Here is a 13,286-nt window from a genome sequence, read left to right as displayed (position 1 = left end):
ACTGGAAACTGCCCATGGTTTTGGTTAGCTCTTGGGGGGACTCTGCTTGGCTCGCAATTTCAAATCCACGGACTCTGCTTGGCTCGCAATTTCAAATCCACGGGATTGGGATTGGATTGGGACTGGGATTTGGATGCGCACGCTAAACAGACCGTGGCCGCGCCCCCACACCATCCATAGGTAAAGCTCGATACAAAATATTTCATCACCCCGCGCTAGTCTACAAACTTTAAGCAGGCACCTTGTCTAAAAGATACTGTCATCCAAAGAAAGTGGAAGGAAAATAGAAGTATGCCGAAGCAAAGAAAAAGAAGAAAATACACATAAAAGAGGCAATCCCTAGAAAAGGAAAAACAAAAAGAAAAATCCACATCAAATGGAGGAACCAGAAGCCCTGACTAATAAAATACAGAACCAGGAGTTTATAAAAAAAATAGTTACTCCTGCACAAAAGAGCCTGTGTGGATTCTCAACTATAATGTCCTGCCGTGGCACTAAAAATTGCCTCACTCTCCTCTCCCCAGAAGACAAAGCGTCAGGCTCGCATCTATGGATCGGCATATCATAAAGAAACCCCCACCTAAACGAGAAGATGATCAAACTATACAGTTTGCGAAAGTTTAAGGATACGGAGGCCAATAGGATTGTTGAATTTTATCGCATATTCTGCTGTTATATTCTTCCCAAATTCCCCAAATAACCGCAGATGCTTCCAAATGTTGGAAGAGATTTTATGCTATAATAAGCTAATACTTCGGCACTGTTTGGCAACAAGAGATTGTGTCTTATCTAAGAGATTGTGTCTTATTGACTTGGTCAATAAGCTAGTAGAGCTGTTTGGTGACAAAAAAATAAGAGGAGATTATTTTGGAGATTGTGTCTTCTGCAAGTAGCTTTTGAAAATCTACCTCAAGTAGCATTTGCCTTTGGGAAGGAGCTGCCAATTTTTTTTTCTTTCGTTTGTGCCCCTAATAATTCTAATTTTATATCAATAATATTGCATGTCCTTTTTAGTTATTTAACAAATTTAAGCTAGTTGTACAGCTACTTTTGCCAAACAGCTCTAGTCAATTAGCTAGCTACACGGCTATCAGCTTTCAGCTATAATTTCACAGCTTTCAGCTAGCTTAACAGCTTTCAGCTATAATCTCGCAGCTTTCAGCTAGTTTTGCCAAACAGAGCCTTCACTGTATGTGATACGTACATGATACGGTACATATTTGTTTGTTAAACTTATATAGTTTGATTGCAATAAAATGTTGTTGTCTAAAGTTTTTTTAGTCAATTGTTGTTTCAGTATCTTTACCCAAGAATTCAAGAACAAAACAACAAACATCTTATTTCGTATTCTCCCTAATCCATGATTGGTGACCCTGAGAACGTGCCAAGAGGTTTTTCCCCACAAAATCTGTTAGTTTTCTTCAAAATTTTCAAATTTGCCCCTTAAATTAGTTGAAAGAGTTATAAGCATTGAGGGGTAGTCTGTGGGTTTTTAAAAATTTGACACGCATGATCAAAGTTGAGGTTTTTCTTAAATACTAGGTGCGTTGCAGGTGGTTTATTTTTTGAGTTTTTTATTTACTATAATTAGGTTGGGAAATATTTTAAAATATATTAAAACTTTTAGGATGTCACTGGTATTAACTTGTTGGTTTCAAACTCTTACCTTCACGGGAAATAATAAAGGTTTAGAGTATTTTAATAACATTATAAATAATAAACAATCCATCAAATAAACTTGTATAATCGCTGGTTTAGGTTTTGAATTTATTTTGTGAAAAAGAATATGAGAAAAAGTGACTTAAAGGAGAAAAAATAAAGTTCTAGAATTAAGCATTTGGAAGAGATTTGAGTGTTAATACTGTTAGTATACAAATTAAAAGTGAAATTAATGGAAACTGTTAAGTAAATCCATGTGAATTAGAATGGATGGTCATTTGATCGATTCGTTGTTATCGAATTCTGAGATCGAGAGTGCATAGAATTTGCAATTAAATGAATGGATATTCTATTATTATCAATCTAACTAATCCAATATTTTTTTAGCATTACATATAATTGATACAATTTTATTAAATATTTATAATCAGTAACAAGATGAAATTTACTCTCTTGAATAACATCTCTCAATTGTTTAGTGAAATGTACTCCCAATAGCTTTATCATCAATGAATCCTATAATTATACAACATACATTAATTTTTTAATTCAATAAAATGAATAATTATTCCTAGTAACTTTCTATTTAAAAAAACTATTGATTTACACCATTTTAAGGATTTCTAACATAAAAATAGTATTGATTGAAAGAGGGGTCAAATACTAAATCTAAAAATGTGTGTTTTATTAAACGCTATATTTTGGCTTCAAAATAAATTTTTTTTGGAATTTATAAGACTACCTAAATTTTGTAAATAATGTTCTTTATTTTGTGGACTTAAAATAACATTTTTGGATTTTTTGGCCTATTGTAAAATTTTTCAAAAATTACCCTTTCTTATAATTTTGTTATTAAAATCCTAGATTTAAACTTATACTTAATTTTACCAAAACTATAATTCTTTATAAAAACTTTTTGAACAAACTTATAGTAGAATTTCTTCTTCTTTTTTTTCTGTTTATGTTAGTTGTTAGTTTTAGTTTTCATAGAACAAACTAACTTTATAGAGCTATTCTACATGTAAATTTTACGTTGCTCTCTATATATAAAACAACTAAAACTACTTCGTGAATGAATTTATTTGTGGTTTAAATGCCCATATACCAAGACATGCTTCTTGGTATTCATGCTTTTATAAATGGTAAGATCAACACTTGTAAACAATCCTAGAGAGTATTTTGAACTTCCCTTCATGCAATAATAGATCTAAATATCATGTTCTTCCAATAATTAACGAAAAAATAAATGGAAATCATAATAGTTTATAATTACCCATATGCACTCAAAAAATCTACATGAATAAAAAATATAAACGAACCATAAAGATAAAGTATAAAAAAATAAATGAAAATTTTAAAAAAAATAAAATTACAAATGATGAAACTAAATATTGGTAAAATTTGTTTATAAAAGAATATATAGTTTAAGAAAATAAAATAAATAAATAAAATCATAACACACTGTATATTATACCTTTATCAGTTGATCGATCAAATAAAAGTTAAGCATTTCTCATAAATCAGAGAACAAATAAAATTTTAGTAGTTGAAAAAAAAATCATTAAAATAGGGTGATCTCATTAAGACTCTAATTTTTTTGATATTTTTATCTTATGCAAACATACAAAACTTGTTAGCTGTATCCATTCACTTAGACTCATAAGCTATTAAATCATTAGTATTGAAATTTATAGTGCCAATATGAGCTTATTCTAAAACTTCTTTTATTAAATTGTCATTTAATAGCAAACAAGTAAATTGGGAATACTAAGACCACTTTTTCATTATTTTTAACCAAACTCAGTCATTGATTTAATACCAAATTGTTGTACTTTATTCTCAAGTAAACTATACGACACTATAAAAAAACTTGCTTATAATCAATAGATACTATTGTTTTATATAAAAAGTAAAACAATAAGTAGATTCATGCACTAAATATGGTCCATTAAATTAACCAACATGATACATATTCAAAAATATTTCCATTAGGAAAAAAATTGGGCCTAAATACCCCATCCAACAACCATACCATCATTCCCAACTTACAAAGTAGCTTTCATCCCCAACAAAAAGATGAAAGAATTATAATTATTTTTACAAATTTAGCCATAATTATATGAAACCCACACACAAAAGAAAAACAGAGACAAAACATATTCAAACATATTTACCAAAAAAGTAAAAATAAAAGTAGATGCATGCACTAAGTATAGTCCATTAAATTAACCAATACTATACATATTCAAATATATTTCTTCTAAGAAAAAAAAAGGGGGCCCTAAAAGACCCTAGTCGATAGTCATACTACCATTCTCAACTTACATAGTAGTTTTCGTCCCCAACAAAAAGATGAAAGCACTATAAATATTTTTATATATCTAGTCATGATTACATGAAACCACACAAAAAAAATAACGACAAAACATATTCCAAAAAATAGCGAAAAAACATATTCAAATATGTCTACAAAATATATAGTCTCAACTCGAGTTATGCTTATATGAATCACCATCTCGGCACCAACCAATCAACTCAACATGCCCACAAGGACAACCTAGATTGAATCCTCACAAGCTACATCCTCTTTCACAGTTCAGGACTCAATCCTATGAAAACCAAAATTACAAATAGTGAATTCAAATCTAAAAAATTGTACAAAAAAGATTAAGAATTTCTTAAAAATATTAAGAATTTCCAAAAAAACCAATTATGCAAAAGGATTCCTAGTATGCTCGGACATATAAATTCATTGTTCATATACTTATAAACTGATAATAATATTTAGTATAATGTGAAAAATTAAATAACTATATAAGACATGTACAAATTAACTAATAAATCATACATAAATTATATCTAGTCTGGTTGTTTGCACATTATACTATCTCAACAAAAACTAAAAGTAATCAACAAAATTTGGTGGGTTCTAAAATATCTTTGCATCTTACTGCATCTTTATGTAGTTCTAAATTGGAAAACCGAGAAAGCATAAAATCTCACTTGTCCATAAAATAAGGCTACAAAATATCTTTCTCTTTTAAACCAGTTCATCTCTGCATCTCCTCTTTTAGCTTAATTTTATTAATTTAATTTAATTTAATTGGGAACCCGAGAAAGATATGTCGTTAATTTTATTAATTTAATTTAATTAGAATTAGAATATATAATATAAATACGGTTTAGGGGTAAAATTGTCCATAAAAATTTTTACCTATACTTCCTCTTTTAAAGGGACTAGTTGTGATGCACGTGTAATGCATATTGTTGAATATCATGAGTTGAGACGCACGTGCAATGCACGTGATTGAATATAATAATCATTTAAATTAATAAAAATAGAGTAAAAAAATAAAGTTTTTTTTGGGATTGACCATCAACTCAATAATCTCTCTCTCAAATAAAATATCATCATTGTTTCCTTCAACCCAGACTATGACCACGTGATCTACTATTTGTGAGTTATAAACACATTAATCTAGTATAACATTTCTATTTATTAGTATCTTGAAGTCTTCATAAGATGGGTGATCATTCAATTCGCAAACGAACTTTACATATGAATTTACTTGCAATATGTCCATTAAACTTTTAGTTGTGGTTTGACTCATATTCACGTTAACTTTTAGTTGATGTTTCACTTATATTTATATTATCTAATTTTTCTCATTCAATTTTATAGCTCATTCTCTGTATCATAGAAGTAAAACTGGAAGTATGAAGAATGTTTCTTACGAAATTAGAACAGGGAGATTATGATATATTTCTCATGTGCTCTAAATATAAAAATTTCTTTTCTTTGATGCAAGGTCTCTATCAAATCTTACACCAAACGATGTGAATAAAAAATACTATTATAACTCACTTGCCTAGGGCAATTATATTGTATATAGGATACATAACTTATCTGGAATATTCATATCTCCTAAGTGGATTCTGCTGTTGTGAGAGCAACATGTTAGAGGCTCGTATTCAAACTTTTTGGCTCTATAAAAGACACAAGAATTTGAAGTGTATAGTTTATATATCATAAAGAATATATCGATTCATGAATATTTTTCCTAATAATGATATTATTACAATGATATTACTATTCAATATTAAATTAATTTTATTATATAAGATTATATGACCTTTTTTAATAAATTATAAAGTATATATATAGAAACCTTGATGCTTATAGCCAGTAGTTGGGCTCCACAAAATAGGTTAACTTTTATATTGCAGTTTGTTATTTGTAGTACTGTTGGCAATGTTAATACCTTTCCTCTTTATCTTATTATTCATATTTTTCTGATGTAAGTTCTCTTTTGCTAATCATTCAATTGGCTATATTTAGTTTTTATAATATCAGAGGTTAGAATATTCTCTTCTATTTAAAAAGTGTTAACATGATAGCTTAAAAAATTATACACATAGTAACAATAGTATATACTTCAGTATAACTCAAACATTAGCTTGAAGCCATTTAGAGTAAGGTCTTTTCTATGCTAGAATGGTGATATAGTGATTACACAGTCTAAAAGTCAAAGAAAAAGTTTCTACAAAGGAAAAGTAATTTATATGTCAAATTAAGAACTATTTTATAAAATATACATGAGCAATACATATAGCTATAGAAAGTAAGGTATATATATTCATAAAAATTTCATAGTGAGTGACCAACTACAATCATCCTAATTTAAGTATAAATAATTATTATTTTAGTTGCTAATTTGATACGCATAACTATGGAATAAATCTTTAGCAAAAAATAGGAATTGAGATTGTATTATGTTGTAAGTAAATAAATAAATATTATTAGAGCTCATTTTTATAGTAAATTTAAAAGTAATAATTTAAATTATTAAGCACCAAATATTAGCTCATGTGAGGAAGTAAAGTAATCTATGGTCTATATATGTATATAGTCAATCAATCAAACATATTAAAATTATGATAACCACAGTCAAAACTATATGGTGTGTTCATATTAAATATAATTTATAAAAAATAGTACATTAAAGTCAAAATCTTTTCAACCACTATATAGATTGGTAAAATTTTTTACATATATAAATTATACTGCCTAGGAATAGTGATGTGCACACTTAACTATGGTCTAATAATTTTAAGAACAACTTATTCTTCACTATCATCATTAATTGATGTATATGTGCATTACACTGAAAATACAATAAAAATTTAGAAAACTATAAAAATAAACATCCTCAAAAGTTTTAAAAAGTGTAAAAAACAAGCAAAATTTTATAATTTATAAATACACAAAAATATTAAACATTACAGTAAAATCAAGGAATTACAAAAAAAAAAATCATTGAAAATTTTCAAACTTAATTTGGAGGGGAAATTTGCAATATATTAACTTTAAGGGTGTTTTTTGTAAATTTCAAATTTAATAGATTTTTAATTAAATATATATTTTTAAAAAAAGTTATTGATAATATTTACCATGAAAAGTTTTTCCTAAACCTATACTTTTAAAATATGTATGATATTTTTTTACAAAATTTTAATTTTTTAGGGGTTGTTAGTAGTTTTTCATATTCATTTTAGTGTCTGTAGGTTAGAAATTCTCATGGTGTTTTTTAGTAAATTATGAATTTTAAGGATTTTTTGTAATTTTTTAAACTCATAGGCCTTTTCTACAAATTAAAAATTATTTATAGACTATTTATAATTCCTATGTTTTCAATTTACTAATAAATTTGAAATTTTTAGGGTGTTTTTTTATAAAATTTTAATTTCAAATGTTTGTTTGTAATTTTTGAAACTTTAAGGGTGTTTTCTATAAATTATATATTATGTAGGGGATATTTATAATTCTTATATTTTTAATGTACTATTAGGTCAGAAATAATCAAAATTTTTATAAATTTTACAACTCTAAGGGTTTTATTTTGCAATTTGTAAAAAGTTTAGAGTGTGTATTGTAAATTCCATAAATTTTGGGAGTTGTTTGTGTTATTTGTAGGTTTTTAGTATGTTTATAGGTTTGAAATTTTTAATGTGTTTTTTTATGAATTTTTAATTTTAGGGATGTTTTTGTAATTTTTAAAACTTACATGATATTTTTTCCAAAGTCAAAAAACTTTCAGTTTCTAGTTAGCATATGTTTTTTAGATTTCTCACTGAATTAAGATAAGTAAAATTTATAATTTTCAAGATGCTTTAATAAAATTTTGAATTTGTAGGGACGTTTTTGCAATTAAAAAAACTTAGAGAATATATTTTACAAAGTCTAAAAATTTTAGGTGTTGACTAGTTTTTTAGATTTCTCTACCAACTGAAATAAGTAGAGGATTTGAATTATATGAAACATATATATTTTATTCAATAACGTGTTAAGTCTCATTATGAATAGAGTAAATCATTTGGTTATCAATTCAAAGAAGATAGGATAATTAGAATAGATTAGGATAACAATGTAATATTAAAAAAACTAATGGTAATAGTGAGCATAAAAAGATTTTCCCGAGCTTGTACTTTTAGGGCATGTTTGTTTGCACATAAGTAATTATGAAGTAACTGAAGTAAAAGAAGTAGATGCTACTTCTGCTACTTCCAAGAAAAAAAATGTGCTTGGTTTTCTGAAAAACTTACTTCCAATACTTCTCTAAACGCTTATGTGACGCCTACGTGTCATTCTTACTTCCAAATAATTTTTCCAATCCTCAATACTCAAAAGTAGCTCGGAAGTAGTTAACATAAATATTAATTAGGAAATAAATAATTTTTTATTAATATTTCCTTTGTTAGTTACTTCTAACAACTTTTCATTGATAAAATTAATTCATAATAATATTTTCAAATGTTATCCAAATAAAAAAAAAGTTAATGAAGAGGAAGAAGTTCTACTTCCGTTACTTCTAAAAATATATGAAACAAACAAAAAAATATATTATTTCTACTACTTCCTATTTTATAGTTTTATAAATTACTTCTATAACCTACTTCTTACTTGTAATATTTTTATTATCCAAACAGACCCTCAAAGAGAGTATGATATGATAGCAATAGACATGTTGTTTCCCGAATCAGGCCGACGTCTGCCCCATAGATTCTGTCACTGCTTGCTCCCGGAAATTGCGAACTTCGATAACGCAGGGGTATCTAAGAAAATCCCAATCATTCTACATGGTTTACTTTTTTATCGTCTATTTTTTTCCCCCTGTAGGAGCATCAGTAACGAGAAGACAATAACAATTGAGAACTTAATTCAACATTTAAGGTCTTTTGAAGTAGGTTTTCTCTAAACTTTTATTTCCTTAAACCTCTTTCTTCGTGTTTAAATATTGCCAATGGCTAATAAATCTCTATCCAAAGAAAAATCTCAAGTTCCATATATCTTCTTTCACATCTACAAACCTACTAATAATCTCACTCTCATTTTTTGCCACGGTGAACCAGAGGCACAAATGTGATTGCTTTTAATTTTTTTTATAGTTACTCTTTAAAATCCATAAAGAATGATCTCTGGATCTATGAAGAACTTCGAATTTACGAAGAAAATATTACAAGAAGAATTTTATTGGTAAAAGTGATCTAATAATTTTGGAGTTACATGTCTCCATTTTAATAAAAAAAATAAAATATACTCCTAATAAGACTGAAATTATAAAGAAATAGAAAGTATTAAATCCTACCTTAAAAAGAATTTCTATAATAGAGGAAACATATCGATCCAACATGAATTAAAATTAAATTTGTTTACTAATCTAAATAGACTCTAACTTTATTGCTAAAAATAAGCGAAATGCTTATTACTTTTAGATTTTTGCCAAAAATCAATTATACTGATGTGATTTTAGGAATCTGTCAATCCGGTTGGCTTCGTCTGTCGAGGTATGCGATTTTCATATATAATATGTTAGAATCTGTTGGATTGGGAGATATTGTTGTTCCTTTGCTGGCAAGTAAAATAATTCATTCGCTTCCTCATTTGACTCGTTAATGTCTTATTTCTCCATGAATTTGCTTATTATGCACCCTACATCAATAGTCAAGATCTTTTGAGGATGAATTTGGTAATGGCTGATAAAGCAGTTGTTAGGTTCCGAAGGGAGAAATGGAGTGAAGAAGATGATGGAAATGAAACTGCCCATTGATTACTTTTAGAAGTTAAAATAATTACAAAGTTGACAGCAGTTAGCCATCCACTAGTGGCCATGGTCCATGGAATAAATAGAAAAATAGAGGGTGATATTTTTCAAAGTTATTTACTAAGCGTACCAGGGGTACACCAAAAACTTATTTTTTCATGTATCGAAGCTGTTGGCCACATGTAAAGAGGGATAAGTAGTAGCTTGCGATAATAAATTCTAGTTACACTATATTTAGAAGGAATAATTGTGGACAGATCCCATGTAGTTCTATTATTGCAACCAGACCCCCCGAGTGAAATTCTTTTGACTCTTTTACATTAACAGAGTTCTTTGATTTTTTTTTTTTTTAATGAGCCGAAAAGAATTCTCCTTTGGAATACCATGGGTCAAATTTGGATTCATTCCACTATCAACAAAATAACAAAGACCAAAGCAATAACAAGAGGAGTTTATCCGCAACGAAACCTAGAATCAAATAAAGAATAGCTGAATAAAGTTTTGTTCCGCTGTTAAAAATAAATGATGAGATGGAATCGCCCCAGTGGAATAAGGGCATGTAGCTAATTGAACCAGCACTTTGATCAAAGATATCGACAAGACTAATCAATGTCATGGTAGAAGAAGCATCAAGGGTCTATCAATTAACCGCCAAGCATAGGTAGAAGCAGCATGCAAACTAATTGCTGCTGCTTAAAAATGGCCTAATCAAATAAACCCTACGGTTTGAATTCCCCAGGACGATCTTCATTCATCTGGCCACCATCATCTTTAGGTTCTTGGCGGGAAGATTCACCGCCCATGTACTCGTCAATGTCCAGGTCTTCCTCAAGAGCATGCAAACCAAGATCCCATAGCGAACAAGACCCAGGTTCAACTTCCACCTCTTGAGCATGACCATAATGCCCGAGACTATCCCAAACGGCATGGCCGGAACTGAATGATCCATCCCCAGCCTCGAAATCAGCGATACCCCAGATACCTTCCTTGCTAACACAATCGCTTGCGGGGGTTACTGCATCCGGAAACATCTGCTCCTGAGACATGCTTTCCGGCAGTGCCTCGAGGAAGTCTATCCCAGCAGCACCAGATTCATCCGCTTCAAAGTTAAGAACACCCTTTCCCTTAGAGGATGCAAATGGAGCGGAATCTGCCCCACCCACAGTCAAACCCGCAGGAAGAATATCCCCAGAAACCAAATCCTCAGGCATAACATCATCAGGTAGAGAGATCATATAGTCGGTACCAGAGCACCCAACATCTATCTGAGAACTCAGCAGATTCTTTCCCTTGAGGTTTGCAGGATCACTTGAACCTCCAAAAGTTTCTTGCCCACCTGCATCAAGACCATGCTTATCAACAACATCCTGCAGGAGATGTTCAGGTATCAGCTCACCCTCACCATGTTCAGAAACAGGCACTACTGCGGATGAACCCTCACCAATTTCAATATCAGGCAGTAGAGAAGCCAAAGCAGAAGAATCCCATATGCTTGACTGGTGCTTTACGAGCTGTTGGTTCATGGTCGTAGCTGATACACTAGAGCTAGGAGGCTGCTGCCGCTGCTGCTGCTTGAGAAATCTTCTCCTTACTCTCACTGAACCAATCTCTCTTTGTTTCTTCAGCTGCTTGAGATGGCCTAAGAACACTGGGCTCTGGAGAAGCTTAGCCAAGAAAGAAACCATCTGTCTTTGCCTCACCTCAGTGGATTGCATACGCTGATTCAGTGAATCCATCTTCTGAACCGTCATAAGATGCTCCTGCCTCAGTTGCACAACCTCCTGCATCAACAATTCCTTTTCTCTCTTCAGCTTCTGCACTTCGCTTTCCGCTCCAAGCTTTCCCATATCCAGTGAAGACCCTACTTGTGCACCAAGTTGCACCTGAGAAGATCTGCGCCTGCTTATATATTTCAACAATGTCCTCTTTCCACGCATAAAATCTTCATTAGCAAATTCCCATCGATCAGTACCAATCTTGCGGAAACCCTGAAAGATAGATACACTATTACGTTAAGCTCAGAACTGAAACATCCTACACGCCAAGGCGGAAATTACCTACAAAAGTAAATGCAAGACAACAAAACAATATACATACAACTCAGTTCCAGCATACACCTCTAGAGGCACATATGAACAATTAACTTAAAATTCTGCTGGACTAGCTGCTATAGTTGGAAGTTACTGAAGAATATGAGTTCTCACAATCTCATTCGTCCTAGATTTCCGGATTCAAGAAAAGACATAACAAGTCAAGAGATATTATTAGGTCCAAACAAAGTCTTCAACATGATTTCACAATAGAGTGAACATCCAAGAAAACAACTAGGAGAGAAACACGTGACAGAACGGCCGTATAGAAGTAAGTCCAAGGGGATACAAAATATACTAAAGCTATCCTACCAACATGAGTATCTTGAAGATAAGCACAAATAAATAACTATCATAACTCTGCTAGCATGCCTATCACTTAGGACAAAGTGTTTGATCTGAAAACCTCAATGCCCCTAAATTTTCAGATTTAGGACAGGAAATGGTAGCTTAAATATACTACAGTGTCCAAACAGAACCTCCAATATCTGTTACATACCCTGCATATCTGAAAGAAAAACCTAGGTGGAAAATGATATCCCCCAATAACACGATAAAATGAGAACTTGATGAACTAATCTCCCAAACTATGGCCAAGCAAGCGCGCGTGCGTGTTATGGCCAACTAGAAATAACACTGCCAATTAGATTAATTACAATACTAAGTTTTAGAACTTTAAGTGATGATCATAGATACAACTATCAAGACAGGATCAAACTTTGAAAAAGAAAGGAATAAGACATAGCAGTAAGCATGGCATGCAAGCAACAGGGCAATGAATGTAAACAAAAGAGACATTGCGCCGAAAGTTTTGGTTGCAAGAAAAATTATCATTCACATGGAACTCTTTTTTTTTTTTTTTGTTCTTCCTGATTTAAATTTAGAGAGAGAAGGTAAACACAGGTGTACAAATCCGATTACTTACCAGCAAGCTTGGCTCCAGAATCATCCCCGGTCTGAGGCACTCTTTAGATCATCGGAGTCAAGGATGGGAGGTTTCTGAAAATGGGTTGAGTTTCATCCTCTAATTGGGAAAATTACATATAGTTACATAATAAAGCCCCAAAGGACAGGACAAACTCTAAGGGAAGACGAGTCTGACAAATTATTACAAGATTTCCTTTCTATTACACAATATTTACACCTCAAACAAATTGTATGTAGGCTTACAATTCCAGCTACAAACACGAACCCATGTACAAGAGGATAAAAATAAAATAAACACATAAAACTATAAAAAAGAGAGATACATGAACGTAACATATAGGGCGTACAATACAATTGAGATTCTACAGAGACGTCCTCAGGAGCAATCTACATAGCAAAGATATTCATCAAAACCCGAGGAACCAAGTACAGACCGCATTAAAAGAAACAAGAAATGAATGCAAGGGGGTTAATGTTGTAATAATGAAGCAAGCAATATTGAATGAAT

At 30.9% G+C, this 13,286-nt stretch overlaps 1 protein-coding gene across 4 annotated transcripts in view; it reads right to left on the bottom strand.

Moving 5' to 3' along the window:
* Window positions 10,154–13,286, bottom strand: part of LOC109825098 (heat stress transcription factor A-3-like) — a 9,058-nt gene continuing 5,925 nt past the window's right edge. For 2 of the 4 annotated variants that reach the window (XM_020391821.1, XM_020391822.1), the window contains exons 2-3: window positions 12,777–13,165; window positions 10,154–11,749 (exon numbers count right to left, since the gene is read on the bottom strand). In XM_020391821.1, the coding sequence (XP_020247410.1) occupies window positions 10,481–11,749; window positions 12,777–12,800 (1,293 nt within the window). In that variant the 5' untranslated portion in view covers window positions 12,801–13,165 and the 3' untranslated portion in view covers window positions 10,154–10,480. The remainder of the gene's footprint in view (window positions 11,750–12,776; window positions 13,166–13,286) is intronic. The other 2 variants (XM_020391825.1, XM_020391824.1) reach the window with 2 other exon arrangements.

The sequence above is a fragment of the Asparagus officinalis genome, chromosome 10 (genome assembly GCF_001876935.1).
Source record: "Asparagus officinalis chromosome 10, Aspof.V1, whole genome shotgun sequence".
NCBI classification, from domain to species: Eukaryota; Viridiplantae; Streptophyta; class Magnoliopsida; order Asparagales; family Asparagaceae; genus Asparagus; species Asparagus officinalis.
This window is presented reverse-complemented; position numbering and strand designations above follow the sequence as displayed.